The 20,558-nt window shown below is 38.3% G+C and overlaps 1 protein-coding gene and 5 non-coding genes across 7 annotated transcripts in view; 5 read left to right on the top strand and 1 right to left on the bottom strand.

Annotated features, from left to right (window-relative positions):
- LOC112151407 (partitioning defective 3 homolog) overlaps positions 1-20,558 on the bottom strand; it is a 438,282-nt gene that overhangs the window by 165,473 nt on the left and 252,251 nt on the right. For both annotated transcript variants that reach the window (XM_024280344.2, XM_024280343.2), the window contains exon 16: positions 5,426-5,612. In XM_024280344.2, coding sequence (XP_024136112.1) covers positions 5,426-5,612 — 187 coding nt within the window. The remainder of the gene's footprint in view (positions 1-5,425; positions 5,613-20,558) is intronic.
- Positions 7,242-7,324, top strand: trnal-caa. The gene has a single exon. It is a non-coding gene; the product is annotated as a tRNA-Leu (tRNA).
- Positions 7,649-7,731, top strand: trnal-uaa. Its single transcript has one exon. It is a non-coding gene; the product is annotated as a tRNA-Leu (tRNA).
- trnal-uaa lies at positions 10,340-10,422 on the top strand. Its single transcript has one exon. It is a non-coding gene; the product is annotated as a tRNA-Leu (tRNA).
- On the top strand, positions 10,749-10,831 carry trnal-caa. The gene has a single exon. It is a non-coding gene; the product is annotated as a tRNA-Leu (tRNA).
- On the top strand, positions 11,117-11,199 carry trnal-caa. The gene has a single exon. It is a non-coding gene; the product is annotated as a tRNA-Leu (tRNA).

The raw sequence follows: 20,558 nt of genomic DNA, 5'->3' as shown, positions 1-20,558 counted from the left end.
AAACTAAAAGGCATTTTTATAACAGAAATTGCTTTAAAACATGTAATTACCTTTCTACTGCCAATTGATGACTCAATCTTCATCTTTAGAGATTACTGGATGTGTTGCAACACATCTGTCAACCAACTACAGTATATTTACTGCATTTTTGCTCACAAAACTAAAAAAAACTTGACTTTGGCAGTGTTATTATGATTATAGGCTTGAAGCTGAAGAAAGTTAATTGAATAAGATGAGTGCTGATAAGAAACTGCTGTTAATGGCAAGTCAAGAAAAACAATACAAAATGTGGAATTGTTATTTGTAGTGATAATAACTAGAGATAAAAATGGAAATATTGAAGATATACAAATCTGAGCTAGCTGGACTTACGCCGTAACACAAAATGATTTTCTTACATCTTTTTACTTTGGAAGACAACATTAAAGGAAAGATTTGATTGATTCCAAAGGAAAGATGGGGAGATTAGGCTAAAAATACTTTTGCATCCAGGGGGCAACGGTTCTGAACAACCCAGATAAAAAGTGAAAACCCTAGAAAACTCTTTCTAAAACTCTCCACTCTTAGACAAACTGACATACTTTTAGCTCCCTTCTAGCTGATATCTTTATTTTCATTCAGCCAACATGCATTTGGAGAATAAACATGCCAGTCTGAGGAGAACTAAGGACCCAGTATGTCAACAACTGTTTTTTTTATCAGCTTCTGAGAGGAAAACCAGGTAGAAATGGTAAACATTCTTATCGGAAGGTGCTGTCATGAATACACGCAAAACAGATTTCACAGTATTAGACATTTATGTTCATGTTGGGGACATTAATCACCTAATTGACTAGTTAAGGGTTTACATTTTTTTTGGATAGTTGCACTATTTTTCCTGAGTTATTTCACAGAAGTCTTTTGTTTACATGTTAGCTTATTTTGTGCACTACGGGGCACATCCGATATTAAAGCGCACCAAAAAAGAGCATCAAACTATAAGGTGAATGAAGAAAGACAGCAGAGACAGAGATAGAGTAATAAGTCCCTCAGTCAGTCAGACTTCACAGTAACTGTATTTTGTTTGTAACATGCTCCATGTTAGCCGCGTTAGCATATTCACAATACCGTAACTTCTAACCTTGTTTACAACACGTGAGAAAAACAGACTGATATCGCGAAAACAAGCGTTACTGTGACTATGCTAACTCCCAACCTTGTTGATGACATGTGAAAAAAAAAATGTCTGACACTGCTACATGCTACTGCAATTTTTACAAAAAACAGACTGATACCATTAAAACAAATGTAACTGTTACTACAATAATTCTTAACTTTGTTAGTAACACGAAAGGAAACAGTCCAACACCGCTGTTAGCCACATTAGCATATTTACAAAAACTTCAAACTTTGTCGGCAACTCATACAAAAAAAAAGACTGATTTCGCTATAAAAAACATAAAACATAACTTTGACTATGCTAACTCCCAACCTTGTTACATGTGAAAATAGTCAGTCTGACACCTAACGTTAGCTGTGTTAGCGTACTTACAATAACACACAACTTTGTTTGCTGACATTTTGACGGAGCGTTGTTTACCTCTCAAAATCAGTTTGACATAAGTAAACCCAAGCAGAATGCAGCCATATTGAAGGGATTATAAATTATAAGTGACACGGTGTTTAAAAAAAAAAAAATAAGACCTTGTGAAAATTTAAACCAAAGTGTTTAGATTGGATTGGATTAGAAATGGCTTATTTCAAGCCTTACAGTACTGAAAATATGATGAATGATCAAACAAAGTAAATGAAATAACAATCTGTCTATTTATAACATTTCTTCCATTTTTAAATGGGTTACAAAAGTACATAAACTCAAGTTTGGGAGATTCCTAAAATCAAATCACTTTAAATCAGATTGGGATAAAAAATAAATAAATAAAAAAAATCAAATCACGACTTCCCTATATTATCATTCAACTATGTACACCTACAATGCTGGTCTCCATCATAACTCACTTTTGCACACTTTTTAATCCTGAAACAATCCACTGCAGCTGGCTGCAGCATGGGTGGATTAAAAAAAAGATTATCTGAACCACATTACAAGCAGTTCTGACAGAAAGAAAGAATGCAACAATCCAGGCATGGAGACGATAAAAAGAAAAAAAATTCTGACTATATGCATAGAACGGCAATAAAAGCTTACAAATCTTTGTGCTTTTTAATTGACGTCTAAGGCTGTGAAATGTTAAAGCATGCAAAAATGCAAATGTGAGGCGTGAAAAGCTGACGTGACACAACAAAGGTCTATATGCAAGGAGCTAAAGACGTCAGGAAAAAGTAGGTCAGCTCAGGTCTCCAGACTGCGAATGTGAGATGCGATCGTTTGCTCGCGCACCATCACGTGGGTGGTGCAAGTCACCCGAAACCCGAGCTGGGGAAATAAACAGAGAGGAAGATGAGAACGTTCATTTGCAAAATTCTCCAAGGTGGGAATTGATGAGGAAAAAGAGGAGTGGGATTTTTTTTTTTAATGGAAAAGGAAATGATTAAAAAGCTGTTTTTTTATGCTACAAAATTCTTCACCAGGAAATGACTTTTAATGATATGTAACCAAATATACAATTAGAGAAATTAATTGGGGCAATCAAATGAAACACAACTACTGTGGAGGGTAAACAAATTAATGTAAGCTTGGTAGAAAAAAAAAGATTAATGAAGTAAAATACGATGGAGAAGATCTGAATAACAATGATTTCACAAACCGCTAATGTGTATGCACTGTATGTGTACAGCTGTGGCCTGGCCAGCTATCTCCCATGAGGACAGAAGGCTGAATAAGACTAGAGGACAAAGGTGAGTTGCTCTATGCTCTCCACAATACATATTCAGTGCATACAGAGTCCTGGCTGCACTGTTGCAGAAGCTTAATTAAAAAAAGGAACCGTTTCAATGGATGTCTGACCCACATCCCCTGCTGGCTCAGGATGCCTGTTAACGCTGACGTGCACAAGGATGTTGGAAAGACATGAAAAGGGAAAATGAGAATCAGTAAAAGGAAGTCAGAATGATGATACACAGTTGGTAAGCAGCTGTTAGCCCGTGAGTGGAAAAAAAAACAACAACATGTAACTGAGCATGAATTATTCAGAGTAACCCCGCAGGCAGAAGCATGTAGCACACTCCTGGACTGTGTGTGTGTGTGTATCATGTGTGTGTGCGTGTGTACTGACTGACTGTCCGAGTGTGTTTGAGCCGTAAGGTTAGGATCCAATCCACTATGACATCACCTGAGTGACTGGCCTGCTGAGCAAATCTGCTTATTAATAATAAATGAGTGAGAGAAGGGGAGGAGTTTATCTACGAGATAAAAATATGGATCTGGAATAAAGAAATGTGATAAATAAATAAAGGCAATTCTATTTATAACATCAGAGGCTTAACCGCTGGAGTGTTTTAGGACCTCGAGAAGGATACAAAAACACATGTATATTAAAGCATTCACAGTAACTATATTTTGTTTATAACATGCTACAGGTTAGCTGCGTTAGCATATTTACTATAACAACCAACTTTGCCTGCAACTTCAACAAAAAAACAGACTGATACCACTTAAATAAATGTTACCGTGACTACATTAATTCTTAACCTTGTTAGAAACACCTAAGAAAACACAGTCTGACACCGCAACGTGTTAGCTACATTAGCATATTTACAATGGCATCCAATCTTGTTTGCAAAAAAAAAAAACGACTGATACCGCTAAAAAAACATTACTTTGGCTACGCTAATTCCCAACCTTTTTAGTAGCATGTTAAAAAAATCATAGTCTGATACCACTGCTCATTAGCTGTGTTAGCATATTCACTATCACTTTGGCTCCATTGTACAGTATGACCCACAGATGCTACCCGCCCCCTTTTACTCTCCGCCCCCCTCTACCCGCACTCACTGGACAAGTGACTGATACACGCTTCTCCCTCTACCTCTGCTACCCTGGTCAGAGCTGCATGTGTATGAATTAATGAAAAAAAAAAAAGTTTTTCAAAATGGCTGCTTTTCTGCTGTATCTTCTCCGTAGCAACTATTTTACTTTTTGTCCCCCTTCAGATGAAACATGCATCTATATAACTTTTAGAAGAATTGGCAAAAGTAAAATTTTGTATATGCTTAGCAACTGAGGTTTTTTATTAGCCACGCCTACATTCCTAATATTGTATGTAATATAATTTTGTCCTGGTTGAAACAGGGAGCCATTTACTAAATTTTCACAATATTCTGGTAAGAAATGTGTAAGTAACAGGGGAACATCACTTTGAGAGCTCGCCACGCTAATGCTGGTCAAAATCGGGGACTTCTAATTCAAACATTTCCCCCCCTAGTACTGTAGCTTCACAATGATGATCAAGGATGGCCAAAGGTCAATTCGATTTTGGCTGTGGTTGTAGGCTTAAGATGGTGGCATGTGTGTGAAATTCCTTGAAGATCAATCAAACAAAAGTTATTTTTTCCCATATTGCGGGAAATTGTGAAAATAACCAAATTTTCCACTTTGCCACAAAATGGCTGCCAAGCTGTATCCTGTGAACATAACTTTAAAGCTTTCTTTGGGTATCTCTGACAAGCGCGTTTTGGTTTAACAGATTTTTTTAAAATATTTTTTGAACCACATAAAAACTGTTTGCACCTTAATTTTTGTATGGTTTCACCTGCTGTGATGTCATCATTTTTTGAGAGGGGATGTTCCCTTTGCTAAAAATTCCTTTTCAAATTTGTGCAGAGAAGCAGTCAGTTCTTGGTCTACAGACTGAGTGGGATCTTAACTTCCCATGGGTCAATGTTCTGCATGAAACCATGGCAGTCTTTTACCCACATTTGAAAGTGCCGATGCATTATTTAAGACATGTACTTTCCCACACATGTTATACAAACAACCCACTTATATTTCTTTTTCAAAAGAAAATAGTTCAGAAACATATCACTAATGGTTTTAGTGCTGTTGATGATATGACTATGTCCTGTTTGAGAATGGAAGATTGCCCATTACAACCATTTTGCAAACCTATATAAGTATACAGAGATGTAAGGCATTATCAACATTCTTGATCGATTGAAGATCGTTTAAATCCATATGGGATATTGATAATTCATGTAAAGAAAACAAAAAGGTAGACCTGGGGTGGGATTATATAAATTCACTTCCTCCTACGCTCTTTCAAGCAATCTATACTTCCATGAATAAAGGAAATAGTTCAGATAGTTTAGAACTTTGAGAGTTTAAACAAGAGATAAAAATGTGAAAATGTTTTTATAGCCTTAGAACATCTAAAATAATTGTAAAAAAACTTTACTAATTCTAGGGCTTTTTACTTTTTCAGAACATTAATCCAGTGATAAATGGGGTACCACTTTGCATTGATTCATGAAACAAAAGCCTTCTTACCATTCCTCCTGCACAGGCATTTCCTGCATCCAACCACTTGGGTTTTCTCCCACAAAGCCCATGTCTTCATGGGAACTGGAGGACGAATGATCCGACAGACGGGCAGGAAGCATGGGTGGCCTATCGTCTTCGATTATCACCATGTCTTCCTGAGGCATGTTCACAGTCGGAGAGAGCTGGTAGTGACCTAAGTGACAGAGAGGCATCAGCAATCAGTGTTGCAGCATTTAGCTAGTAATACTTATTAACTTGTGTAGAGAAAACATGATCAAAACAAGTGCAGACAATGGTTTAGATACACATTTGTGGTTGTTGTAAAAGGAACAAAAGAAAGATGCTGATATTTCTTAAAAGAAATGGTACAAAAAGATCCAATCAGGGTCACTTTTCAAATCTGATTGCAACCAGACTTGCATTACTGACCATCAGGACTGATGCCACAAACCAGCATTTTCAGAGAAGAAATCACCACCAAAGGAAACAGAATCGTCTCTATTTCTGCTTCAGCTCTGATTAAAATCAGGCTCATATTCTACTTTCGGAAATTCCTTCTGATCATTTGACCACTAAATAGACAGCGATACATTTAGATTTAGCATAAATAATACACAATTTTGTGCCAGACACAACCACAGAGAGAAGGACTAATGGTGATTCAAGGGGCAAACCCAAAAAATGATCTGCTATCCAAAGTCTATTAATGTTCCAAAGAAAAGTTGTAGTTGAATTCATTCTCCTTCACTCTTCTCCAAGGACAATCAGGAACAGAGGGGCTCCCCTGATCTGTATTCTGTCCCGCCTGACCCTCCACTCCAAGGACCTTCATAATCGCTCCTTTTCTGCTCCTCAGGAGTAAAAGTCATTGGGGATTGTGAAGACACTCAGCACCAAGGGCGGCAGCAGACTCCTTCAGCAGCATGAGAAGCAGCATTACAATACTTTTTGAGACTTTAGCAGACTTACACATATATTTTTCAGACAAATGTGCGTGTAGTTTGCTGCCGACTACAAAGTAGGGAGGAAAATTTTGGACAAGACCTGAACTTCATGTTTTTGTTTTATTGAAAAACTTGACAAAATACAGCATGATAACTACTAACAGAGAGCATTATATTTTGTTGGATGAGTTCTATGGGGTCAAATCAAGATCAGCTTAAAGAGAACTATTGTAAAAATTGACATTGTGAATGTATTTATTTTTTTTAATTGATAACAGTTTTAAACCCAAAAATATGCATTGTAAACTTTAAAGAAGTATTGAACAATTTATTAAAAATATATAGATTTTTTTTTGTGCAAAAAACATTTTTGCCGCAGCATTTTTTTTGTAGTTTAGACTTTTTGTTTTTAGGGTTGAGCCAAAATTTACGTGGGGGTGGGGCTTTTAGTCTACTAAGATATGATTGACATTAAGAGACAGAGCTTACGGTGATGTAAGGCAGGCATTCTTGAAAGTGCTTTTTCAACACATTCTCACTCCCAAGTCGTCACATACTGACATTTGGTTAAGACCGTTCTGCCTCAATTTTTGACATTTTGTACAAAAGTCCCCCTTTTGTCTCCACAGACTATTTGTATCAAATAGACTCAAAATAAGCTTTGTAAAGAAGGGTACAATTTCTACCAAAAATGAGGCTTTCCATATGAGTGGAAATGACCCCAAACCATCACTCTACCACCATCATGCTTGACTGTTGATTACAACTATTTGTTAAGTTTTATGTGAAAAGTGCTATGGAAATAAATATTGATTTGATACCTATTTTTTTGTTTATGTTTTATTTTCCTGAAATTTCTCAGACTGCTAACTGTGACAACCAGGATGGCCGAGTGGTTAAGGCGTTGGACTCAAGACCCAATGAGCACATGCTCACGTGGGTTCAAATCCCACTCCTGGTAGAGGCTTTATTGTGTGTATACATTTTATCATTTTATGATTTGGCTCAGTAGGAACTTATGTAAAAAAATGTCAATATAAAGGTTTTCCTGACAGAAATGGCCCAAACCATCACTTTGCCACCACCATGCTTGACCGTTCATTACACCAGTCTTGCTAAGTTTTATACAAAATTATATCTCAATTCTATCTCTACAGATTATCTGAATAGTTCAACAGCTATAATTCATTTTTTTTCTGAAATTACTCAAACAGAATTTTATCCTTTTCCAATCATATATTATATTTTTCAGAAATTAATAAAATAGAAAACATACAGTTTTGTAACCAGGATGGCCGAGAGGTTAAGGCGTTGGACTTAAGATCCAATGAGCACTTGCTCACGTGGGTTCGATCCCCACTCCTGGTAATTATAAGTCAATTGCTTTTTGACATTTTTAGTGTCCCCAACTTGTTTTTTTTTTTGTTTTTTTTTTTTTACGTGCTGGCTGTTCGTAAGATCATGGGTCCGCAACCCTCAGGACCTTATGAAGTACTGGATGAACAATGGTCCTCAGGACGCATCCAGTACAGGTACCCTAACCTTAACCCAGTACTGGTTCACGTTCGGGTTCGTGCCTGATTTGCTGGTACCGGTTCGGATCCAGCACTGTATCTGATGTGGTCTGATCTAGTCCAGTGTTAGGTTAGGGTACCAGTTCTGGTTTGCAGCCCGGATGTTGGGGACTTGTGATTTAATGAGAACAGCCAGTACATCAAAAAAGGACGAGTTAGGAACACCCAAAATGTCAAAACGTGACGTGGAGGGGTCCTCAATGAAGCATCAATATGTGCCGGATGTTTTCACCATTGGAAGAGACTTGCGAAATGTCAAAGCGGTACAAATCTTATGAATCTTATTCCAGCCATTTTCTTTAACCGATCTATTCCAATACATGAAACACTTGATGTCATTTAATAATAATTCCGTCTGGACACAAACCATAAGTATTAATTTCTCTTTCTTTATCGATTTTTAAACGGTTACCACTTCCATGTTTTGTAAAGGAAGTAACCCATACAACTCTACCAAATCATAGTACCTGTGTGGTGAAAGTTCAACTGGTTTAACTTTAGAAATGGTGGGAGCGAGTTTTGTATATGTAGATTCTGAAAAGAGGCTCATAAACTTGCGTAGCGATGAGTGGTTCTGAAAGTAATGAACTCAGAAGCCCGAAACTTGAGTCCAATCTACCTCTTCTTAAGTTAAGCATAGATATCATCCAATGTTTACTGGCTACAACTCAAAAACATTTATCTAAACAGGACAAGACGGGAAAGACTGAAAAAGAAATGTTTGCTGTTCTGATGGGTCTGCAGGGCCATCCTGATGGAAGGATCAGAATTAGGCATGACCAACGTGGACGTGTAAACAACCATGCCTCATGTTAAGATAACAGAATCGCAATTTCTTCTCCACGCTGTTGTTTGGTTAACAAAGAGAATCTCGTCTTCATCATGCCTGAACAAATCTGCTGGGATGTGAGTTGCTGATTATAGATCCAATGTACAGATCAGCATGCACACCTCATGAAGTGGTTGGTAATCATACATATTCTATAAAACAGAGTGTGTGCTGCATAAAACAGGATATAGCTTAGATACGAGTTCATAAGAACTACATTCTTCTCATTACAACTAATTGAAAGTCAATTTTAGGAACTGATTAAAAGTCTGATGTGTTATGAGTATTAATGTTTTTCTTTGAAGTGTGTATTATTGGTATCCACAATACTTGTAAAAGGAAAATATGACTATCAACTGTGTCCTCGAATTGACATCAAATGCTGGATGGTAATAGTTTCCAGCCTTCACAGAGAGCAACTGTTTCTGGTCTGTTTTCTTTTACGGGTTGTTTCAGATGGGCTCAAACACCTTGCCTGATTGTGAAAGATGTGACAGCTGTGCTTAGATGATAGATGTTGAGATCGGCTCAGCAAGGTCAGCAAACACACAGCTGCCAGGGCCTGACTGACAGCTTGATGTGGAGTGTATCTAAACCTGCTAAATAACTGAATCGTGAAGGGTAGATGTGTGGAGTTTGAGATATGGTACGGCGCGCTCGCGTTACATCCGGACAACTCCAGACGCATACAAATATGTAACCTCTACAGCTGTTTTTTTCTGAAATGAGGGGCAGAAAGTAGTTACTAAGGCAACTTTAAGGAATATTGATATATAAATGAATCCTGACCCTGAAAGAGGCAACCTTAAGAACATCTGTCCATCAATTTTTTATAAGCCCTTTATTCCTGGTTGGAGTCATTGGAGCCTACCCAGCCACGAAAGTTAGCAGCATTTACAACACTATTGCAGAATTTCTTTTCCTGGGGTCTAGACCATTATCGCATTGCTTGACTCTTGATGATGCCTTATTGTTTGTAAATTGTATATTGCTTATTTACCTGATTCTAGATAGAAAATAATGCAAAACTTAAAAAAAGTCCCCTTTTAGTCTCGGTGGACTTGTCTAAATGGTTTTTGGATTGATCAAGTTTTTTTTTTTTTTTTTTTTCTGTAATTTCTAAAAGTGCAAGAGTTTGTAATCAGAATGGCCAAGTGTTTGAGGTGCTGAATTCAAGATCCACAAGCTCATTTGGGTTCAGATTCCACTCCTGGTAGCTACTAGAACTTGTTTATCTGTCGTAGTGTCCTAAATTTAGGCTAAAAAATGAGCTTTGTGAATGTATTTGATGTTTTGGCTCAGGAAAAACTTTTGTAAAGAATGTTGTTATTTCTACAAACAAAAAGGTTTTCCAGAGAATATAAAGGACCCAAACCATTACTTTACCACCACCATACTTGGCAGTGCACACCTTCATGCAAGGCAAGTTTGACTCCAGATACATTCTAATACAAAGCTACAGGAAAATCCATTTTTTGTTTCTAGAGACAATTTATCCAAATACTTCAGCAAAAGTTAATTTTCTTGTTATATTTTTCAGAAATTAATAAAATAGAAAACATGCAGGGTTGTAACCAGGATGGCCGAGTGGTTAAGGCGTTGGACTTAAGATCCAATGAGCACTTGCTCACGTGGGTTCGAACCCCACTCCTGGTAGAGTGTATGAGTAAGATGTCTCAATAATTTTTTGAGTTCTGCCACCAAAAAAACTGGACAATAGAAATGGTCTAGACCAGGGGTAGGCAATCCTGGTCCTTGAGTGCCACCTTCGTGGATGCTTTCCAACATACCCAAACCATCACTCTACCACTATCATGCTTGATTGTTGATTACCACTTTGTGTTATGTTTTATATAAAAAATGCTATACAAATAAAGATTGATTTTATACCTTATTATGTACATTGTTTTTTTTTTGTCAATTGATTTATTTATTTTTTTTTGCTTTATTTTCATAAATTTCTAAAACTGTAAAATCTTGCAACCAGGATGGCCGAGTGGTTAAGGCGTTGGACTCAAGATCTAATGAGCACATGCTCACGTGGGTTCAAACCCCACTCCTGGTAGATGCAAGCCCCTAGTTATATGTGAATGCATTCTATGATTAGGTTCAGTAGGAACTTATGTTAAAAAGATGTCTACATGAACTTTTCCAGACAATACAGATGGCCCAAACCATCACTTTGTTGCCACCATACTTGACTGTTCATTACACCAGTCATGCTAAGTTTTATACAAAATTATGATGAGATCAGTTTTCTATCTCTACAGACTATTTCTCTGAATACATTAACAGCTGTAATTCACTTTTTTTAAATAAAATAATTGAAACAGAAACTGACATTGAGTCAACCAGGATGGCCGAGTGGTTAAGGCGTTGGATTCAAGATCCAATGAGCAGATGCTCACGTGGGTTCAAACCCCACTCCTGGTAACTATCAGATAGCATTCACTCAGTCCTATGTTTAGGCTAAGGACTGTGATTTGTAAAGAGTAGTGCAATTTCAACTTAGGTGAGGAGTTTTGAGTAAGTGGAAATTACCCAAACCACTATACCTGCATTACATGTCTGTGATGTTAAGTCTTTCGCAATATAAAGCAAATCTTTTGTGTCTCAACACATCTTATGTCCAAAAGGTAGTCCATTTTTTGTGTTCAACTAATCCACATATTTTTGGTTTGTTTGTATATCTTTAAATATCTTTGATGGAGCATTTCACAGGTAACCAGGATGGCCGAGTGGTTAAGGTGTTGGACTCAAGATCCAATGAGCCCATGCTCACGTGAGTTTGAACCCCACTCCTGGTATTAAATTACTTGTGTATAATAATGTCCAGGCTTAGATGGAGGAAACTGATTCGCTGTGGCGACCCCTGAATGGGAAAAGCCGGAAGAAAAAGAATAATGTCCTTAAGTTTAGGTTAACAAGTGAGCTTTGTAAAGTATGGTGTAATGTCAAACCATCACTTCACCACAACCCTGCAGGACTGTTGAGTACAACTTAATGTGGGTTAAGGGAATTGGACTCAAAATCCAATGAACATGTGCTCAATTTATATGACTATGTCCAAACTCAGAAGTGAGCTGTGTAAAAAGTGTTAAGTGTTACCAATGAATTGTTTTCAAGGCCATAAATGGTCCAAACCATCACTCCATCACCACCATGCCTGACTGTTGATCAAACTTTACTGAAAACACATCTTTGACTCCAGATACCACACGATGCAAACCTTTTAAAAATTCCATTTTGCGTCTTAACAAATCATTTATCCAAAGGTTTTTTGAATAATCCGTTGAATTACTAAAATAAAATATAATCTGTTTGCTCACATGGGTGCAAACCACAAGTTTGAATTTGCATTTTTCTTTTTTTTTTCTGATAATGTTTTGCATTTAAAAGTTTCTGAAAAGTCAAATAGCTCTTTCTGTTGAAACTACAGCCAATTGTACTTCATTTGTTACTGTTTTATCTTCTTGTCCTCTTTTGAAGAGCTAAAAATTTAAGTATATTTATGATTTCGTCCTTTTCAGGTGTGAAATCACACAACTCCTATCTTTCAAACTTCACTTTATGCACCCAGTGCCATTGTTAATCTAATACCTCATTTAAATGATGTTAGTCTGAGCTCCTGTTAAAGACAACAGAGGAACTCTAATCAAATCAAGCCCTCTCCTCTGATGTTTTGCTTCATTATGCTGCCTGGGCTGCCATAAATGAACCAAGACTCAGAAGTAAATGGAATGGAAAGGTTGAGAATTAAGACCTGCATATAATCATGAGTTATGGGAGGCGGCAGCAAGTCAATACAGTGAATTTATAAGCATCCCTTATATGCCAAAATGTGTTTGTTAGATATTGCTGCACAGATTTTTTCGTATTCCTGCTAATCAGAAACTATGCACTGGTGATCAAAGATACTATTCCCTTTTGTTAGAATTGAAAATAGTGGGTGTAGGAATTTTTTGTTTTTCATATCTACATATTGCACTCACTATAGCAACACAGGAGGGATCTGCAAAACCAGCTGCCAAACAACAAATACTGTACTCTTCTTTGGCTCAAGCCAATTACTCCCCAATTCTTTTTTTAGATGAAAGGATGGAACATAAGGACTAAAGGATTGGCATAGATACATAAAAACTAGGATAGTTAGTGATATTAAAAAAAAAGGGTTTTAATCATCCTCCTGGTTTCCACTAACAACAAATGTCCTACCATCTCATTAGGCATAAACCTAAACTGAAAAATTATCCTTTGCAAGGTGTTAAACAAAGTACATCAGCCTTTTTGTAATAGTATAACACCATGATCTGAGCTAAGTTCCCTTACCTACATTAAAGGATTCAAAATTTATTGTTGTATCCAGACTGGACACATCAGATTCACTTGAACTGAACCAGAGTTTGCTTCCCCTGAGAATCCCGAGCAAATTTCAATCTGAATACACCCAAGCAGACCCTGGTCCCGGACCAGAACCGTTCTCTGACTTATTCTTCGAGGTGATCTTGGTTTGTTTAGAATCGGATTGAGCTACGGTTTCCTCAGTCTGAATATTCTCCCTACCTGGAGAAGAAAAACTGAACCAAAAAGGCCATCATAGCCTGGGATTAAGAGGTGTAAACAGAGAGTCACAGATACACGTGGATAGAACAGAAAGTCATAAAAATGTGGTCACTGAATGAAAGCCAACAGACTTTTCTCTACACCCTATGACAATTGGTTTGATTTATGGCAAAATATGTTATACAAGTCATGCCCAAATGTTTGTATTTGGGAAATGAATCTCATGGGCACATGAGATGGTGTCTAATAGGGCTGGGAATCACTGGGTACCTAACGATACGATGCACGATACATGGCTCACGATATTGCAATACTGCGATAATTGGTAAAAATCATCTAATAATCTCTAATAACTCACAATATATAGAAGAATACATATTTTTTTTAGAAAAAAATATATCCCCATTTATTTTTTGGCTTGAGCACAATCACAATGAACAACTTGTGTCTTATTTCGTGCAACAAATAATACACATTCCTATGCAAAATTGCTGAAATCAGTGATACTATGCCTTTGGCAAGCATTGACACAGATTAAATTGGAATTATCAGTAAAAATTAGTGTTAACCATAGTAAACAAGAAAACCACTGCCACTACTTAGTGCAAACTTGTAAACAACAGAACAATATATATCAGCTTTGCACCGCTATGCAACACTTTCCAAACGTTTGGTGTTGCACAACGGCACAAAGACACTTTTCTTCACGACAAAATCTACTTATTTACATTGATTGCACAAGCACTTCTGCACTGTAAAGTGACACATATCAGTGCCACGCTGCTTTTCTTCACTTCAATGGTTGAAAAGTTAGGGTATTTGAAAGATTAGCAACACGTTAGCTAAAGTTTTGGTGTTAATGGTTTAAAACAAGGCTACCAAAACCTGGTCCTCAAGATCTATCACTCTGCCTGTTTTCCACCATTGACTTCTTGCTGTTGGTTACCTAGATCAGGTATGTTCAGTCAATCAGAACTAGGAGACATCTGAGTCAGCTAATCAGCAGAAAGCAGTACAGAGAGAAGTGTAAAATAGGCAGGTTGCTAGATCTTAAGGACTAGTATTGGGCACCCTTCCATTTAAGCGTAGGTGGTCACTTTATGTACGGTTGGAGTTAGGATTCTTGGCTATGTCCAAGGATTCCTGCATTGAATTTGACTGAAAATTAAATGAGGAGCTAGTTTTCCCTCCCATGTGTTCATATTTTATCCCATTTTCCATAAAACCTTGGCATCGCAATGGCTTTGATTTGCTTGCCTTGTCTTCTGGTCTCTAGGATTGCTTGACCCTGCTGCCCCTCATGTCCAGTACCACATATTTTACATCTTGAATGTGTGTATTGGTCACTTTGGGCAGCTAAAAAGTCCTGTTCCTTGAAATGTATTTAAAGATTTACTGTGGCACTAACAGGATTGGTTTTGATGACATTCTCACTGAAAAGTCATGTCTCACACCAAACATTTTAACCCGTCATGATAATCGCATCATGGCCATCGATGCAGCAGGAAAACCTTTTAGTGCAGAGGTGGACACTGTACTTTAATGATGTAAGGAGGATCATTTTCCCAATGGTCATCGCTTCCATACATTACAAGAATGAAGCTGTCAGCACTTTCTAAAAGCAACAGCCGCACAGAGATGCCACATTTCCGTGTATCAATTCTGTCATCTCACTGGTTGATGCCCCTCTTCAAGTGTAAATAACCTGGATCACCGTCTAGACATTTCTCTGCGAAGGAGACTGTCATCACGTCCGTCCACTAAATGTTCAGAGCATTTACACAGATGAAGAAATCTGGCCCAAGCTAGGGTGGAATGCTGTTAGATAGATGGCACTTGTGTCCCCTGGTGAACATAAAGGCATCGCTTTCCACCGCTGTGTACTTAAGGTGATTACCTGCCGCAGTTCATGTCTGAACCCCGCGGCAGCACAGATCGACTAACGATCTCCCCTCCAGTCAAATCGATAGGCCAAAGTGTCACCAAGGGAAGAGAGACAACAGAGACAGCGAAAGAAGGTGTGATGGACGGGGGACGCCCGGACGAAAGAAGATGGAGTGGGGCTATTAGTGTGACCCCCTCACCTCAACTCAATGTTTCAACAGCCAGGGCTTGATGAGATGCTGTAATCAGACGGGGATGGATGCAACCCGCCGAGCTCATGAACTTTCATATCGCGATACCGCTTCTAACCACTAATGACTTAAAGAACATCAAGTCCAATTTTGTGTATTTTTCCCCAAATTATGATCTGCATGATATTTTTCTCCATGATTGTCTGCGTTAGCTGTCCCACAGGTTGCACAGCTGCAATGTAATTCAATGTCCCAACATACAAATCAATGACTACAGCCATCAGTTTAATAGATTTCAGCTGTTGGCAGGGAATTTGCTTTTCTATGACATGTCCCGGTTAGGCTGCGGCAGCAGCTGCAGGGGATGCTGGGTCGTGTGGATCTGCTTAAGGTCGGCGTGACTCATGAGAGGCTATCTTTAATTACAGGGTGACAAAGGCCACGGTGACACAATTACGCCGCCGCCGAAATCTTTTCTGAGCTGCGCAAATCAGAAGCCTCTCAGCAAAATAACAAATTGCTCTTTTGTGAGGGAAGTGCCTTCTGTGAATCATTAATTAATGTTTCTCCCCATCTGAACACACACACAGACACACACCCCCACACACACACACACACTTGTGTTTTACGTTTGTGGATGGCTGGTGATTGTCCGTACTGTCATCTACGGTCTTTGTGGCGATCATTTTTCTTCCTTTTTTTTCCCTTTGATTTCAAGTACACAAAAGGAATGGCCACCAGTATGAAAGGCTGCATTGTTGTCACAACAGGCTAAATAGCTACATGTTGATTTTAATCTGGATAGCAGCTGGAGTTTACTGAAAAAAAAGATAATTATAAAAAAAGTCTTTGTTTTGTAGATGTAGAGGATGCAAATCCAACAGAGATTAGGACCTCTAAAGCTACTGGAGATGTGTCACAGGTTCTTGAACACGCATTTAGCCTAAAGTGTTCACACTGGACAAGGAGGGAGGGGTTTCTTTTTCTACTGTTTACTAGTGTGTGTCCAGCACATTCTCACTCCAAAGTTGTCACACATAGACATTTGGTTAGGGACCACTCTGCTTCACTTTTAGATGTTTTGGATGTCCCCAACTCATCGGTTTTTGATGTGCTGGCTGGTCCCATTAAATCACAGGTCCCCAACCTCCTGGAACCGGTCCAGTACTGTGACATGGAACGAGTCGGTACCCAAACCCTAGCCCGTCACCGGATGCGGTACCAGACGTGGTACCTGACCAGATGCGGTACCAGGCGCGAACCGTAACCAAGTCTCAAGGGTTGCAAACTCTTGACGAACAGCCAGCACGTCAAAAGACAACGACGTCGGATGCCCAAAACATCAAAAAGTGACACAGGGGGGGCTTAACCAAACGTCAAAATGTGACAACTTGGGGGTGAGAATGTGTTGGCATGCCTGCCACCCACAGTTGAAAGAGGCTTAGTGTGGAATGTTAAAACAATGAAAATCTCGTGATGTCATATAACTCTGGTCGGACATAAGTAAGGGATAATACCCGACGAAGTGTGCGTTATGAGAAATTAACGCACGACGCGGAGGCCTAAACCGTCCGACGCGAAGCGGAGTATTCACCCAGACCATGGTATAAACCGTATTATACCATGGTCTGGGTGAATACTCGATTCTGATTGGCTGCTGGGTGTGCATTAAAAACTGATAATGCACAGTAATAACGCACACCTAAAAAAGAAGTTCCGGTCACACAGACCAAACGTTCGATATCACTGCGCAGGCTTCTTTAAAACACATTTTCCTTCATTGTCTGGACAAAACAAGCAGTAATGGATGAACTTTCTCTCTGAACTGATGCTTTATTCAACTTATGGTAGCGACCAGCATTTATATTCCTCTCCTTTTGTAAGGTAAATTAATATTGACAAATTGGTTATTCTCCTTCTAATAAAACACCACTCGACATGAAAGGTGTAGTCTTCTGTTTCACCACAAGAGGGAGTTTCTCATTTTAGAGCAGCTCAGAAGAACGAACTGCGTGAAATGAAACACAGACAGAAGCTGAATATGTTCTAGCTGCTCACTGAAGGATTAACGTCAGAAAAAGAAGAAAAATATCCTAATTTGTCCGGGTCTTTCTTTCAAAACAGCGACACTTTACCGCTGCAGTTGAGGTCTGTAACGGCTTCCGGCTTCATGCCGTGCTCCATGTCACCTTGACAACAAACCGCATCACGGATGATCAAATAGTCCGCTTTTTTGTGAAAAAATGAGCTAAACCAAAGAAATAACAAGAATAAAGTACTAAATATTGATTAAATATTTATTTATTTTGTAAATGACCATGGTATAAGCGGGATAATACCCTCCGAAGAGTGCATTATGAGAAATTAACGCACTTCACGGAGGCAACCGTCCTCCGCTTTGCGTCGGACGGTTTAGGCCTCCGCGTCGTGCGTTAATTTCTCATAACGCACACTTCGTCGGGTATTATCCCTTACTTAATTAATTTCTCCTCCATGAGCAATTTCCATACAGTTGGTACCTCAAGGAATTAAAAAGACGTCATCCATTCGTCACTACTGAGTCAGAGTCAAGGTTTGACATTTGTGCTAAAAAAATATATTTTTGGAATTGGTCTGCTGGGACATTATAGTTTTGCAATACAAAATGTTATGTTTTCTTTTTCTATGATATAAAAATTAGTAAACGTCTAATTTATTTACAATTGCTAGTTATATAAAATTGAACTGTAATTGAATTGACTAACTAAAAGTTTTTCCCTATTTTGTGACGCAACTGTTAGGTTTGTTTGCCCAATTGAAAAAGAAATTGGTCATTTTTTATTAATTCTTACAAAGATGGCGACCAAACCACATGGTCAACCTTACAACTCTATAGTCTTTGGTCTTCTGTCCTAACACTGGGGTCGTCAGTACTGCTCTTTGAGAATTACACAAATCTGATAATCGCAGTGTGTTTGTAAAGTTTCAGTAATAGCAAAATTTTCTGTAAAAGTTGCCTGTTAAATAGTTTTTCAGACATCCTTTCCTTGTATCAGCTGTACAGTGTTGTTCACACTTAGCTGCACCATAAAAATACAAGGGGGCACGCAGTGCAGTTTTCCTTTATGCTTACTTTGCTGATGGCTGCAGAAAAGCAAGTGCTGCAGTTTCTCTAATTATTTTCACCTTCCAAAGTAATTCCGTGACCCCACCCGTACCTGCAAATCAGCCGTTAAATACGCCACGCCGTGCGTCCCTTAGCCAAAAGAGATGGGCTAAAGAGTGCTTCATCTGCAGAGCTGCCACTTGTGTCAAGGGGTCCTGACTGGAAATATTTCTTGAACTTGGAAGAGAAGCGTGAAGACTTTCAAATTAATACTGTGTCCTCTATGGAACGCACTGATGTCATAAGCGGCTGCGCGGTGATCCCATATCGTTCTTAAAGAGGACACCTTTGAATTCCAAACAGGCTTCCGGTTGAGTTTGGTTCTGAGTTGCAGTTGTCGTAAACATGTCAGTGCTGCTGATGCAACCAAACAGTAAGTGTTTAACAGCGAAGGAATAGTCACTCTAAAGCAAACCCTCTACGGACTCACAACCTCCAGGCACGTCTTCTTGACGCTGACGTTCTGATTCAACTTCCTCTGACGTGCCGATAACAAAGGTGAAGAGTTTGAGGTGTGACTTACAAGAGTTGGGAGATGGATGCGAGGTCAAACCTAAAGTATGCCTCTGAAACATTGAATACTCTGCATGGCAGTACACAGATGACAGGTGAGACATTTTAAAACAGGTTTTGAAAGGCCTTGTCAAACAGCTCCCTGCGGAGCCTCTCCACTGTATCATAAATTAAGTTTAGGAACTAAATTACCTGTTTTGATTCACTGTCATACTTTGGAGTACTTCTCGGGATGCTCACATGCCACATGTATTCACAGGATCTACGACTTATGTTCAGTCGTGCGATTTTATTTTGAAGGACTGTATTTGTTGTACTTGAAAGCCTTAATATTTTATTAAAAAAAAAAAAAAATTTTCAGTTATCACCTGGAAGATCTTATACATAGATTTATTCTGGATGTGTTAACAGATGCTGAAAAATTTTGAGTGATACATGGCAGTCTATAAAAATGCAAGTCATTTTTTTTCTCACGATAAAGTTAGTGGTTTTGTAAATAAGCTAAACGCCACTAACGTGAAGCAGTGTCAGACTGTGTTCTTTTTACATCATACCAACAAAGTTATGTAGGAGTTAGCATAGTCACAGTAATGTTTATTTCAGCGGTATCGGTTTGTTTTTAGAGTGTTGCAAGCAAGATTAGGAGATACAGGTATTGTGAATAGGCTAATGTGGCTAACATGTAGCAATGCTGGTCTATGTTTTTTACGTGTTACTAACAGTAGAGTTGGGAGTCAGCGTAGTCACCGTAATCTTTATTTTAGTAGTTTGATTTTTTAATGTGTTGCAAACGTGATTGCGAGTCACAGGTATTGTGAATAAGCTAACATGGCTAGCATGTAGCGATGTGAGTCTCAGTTTTTTTACGTGTCACTAACAAGGTTGAGAGTTAGCGCAGACATAATGTTTGTATCTGTTTTTTTATTTTTTTACGCATTAATAAGAGAGTTGGACGTTTTTGCCTATTTGTTAACATGTAGCGGTGTTGGATTGTTTTTGCGTTTATTTTTTTACGTAACACGATTGAGAGTTAGCATAGTCACAGTAACATTTGTTTTAGCACTATAGGTCTGTTTTTTATGTGTTGCAAACCAGGTTAGGAGTTACAGGTGGAGTAAATATGTTAATGCGACAACAATTCTAACAGGGCTAACATGTAGCGTGTTAGAAAGAAGTTTTAGAATGATTGTAAATGAGGTTATTAAAGTCTGACTAAATGATTGACTTATTATTGACTCCCTTTTCACCATATAGTTCATTGTGCCTCGTTTATAACACAAGTTCAAGAATGGACCATTCAATGACGCGCCTCATAATCTGGTCCACTCTATAATGCCTAAAAAAAGTATAAGGTAAAAATGAGACAAGTTTTCTATAAGCATTTGGTATTCAAGTTATGTTGGACATTTGCATCTGGTTTCAACTGGCCCAGCTGTTTTCATTCAGTTAAAAACCTTCTGTCTAAGAAAGTCTTTTTTTTTTTTTTTTTTTTTTTT

Source organism: Oryzias melastigma, linkage group LG20 (assembly GCF_002922805.2).
Source record: "Oryzias melastigma strain HK-1 linkage group LG20, ASM292280v2, whole genome shotgun sequence".
Lineage (NCBI taxonomy): Eukaryota > Metazoa > Chordata > Actinopteri > Beloniformes > Adrianichthyidae > Oryzias > Oryzias melastigma.
Note: the sequence above shows the minus strand (reverse complement) of the source record. Positions and strands in the feature narration are given on the sequence as shown.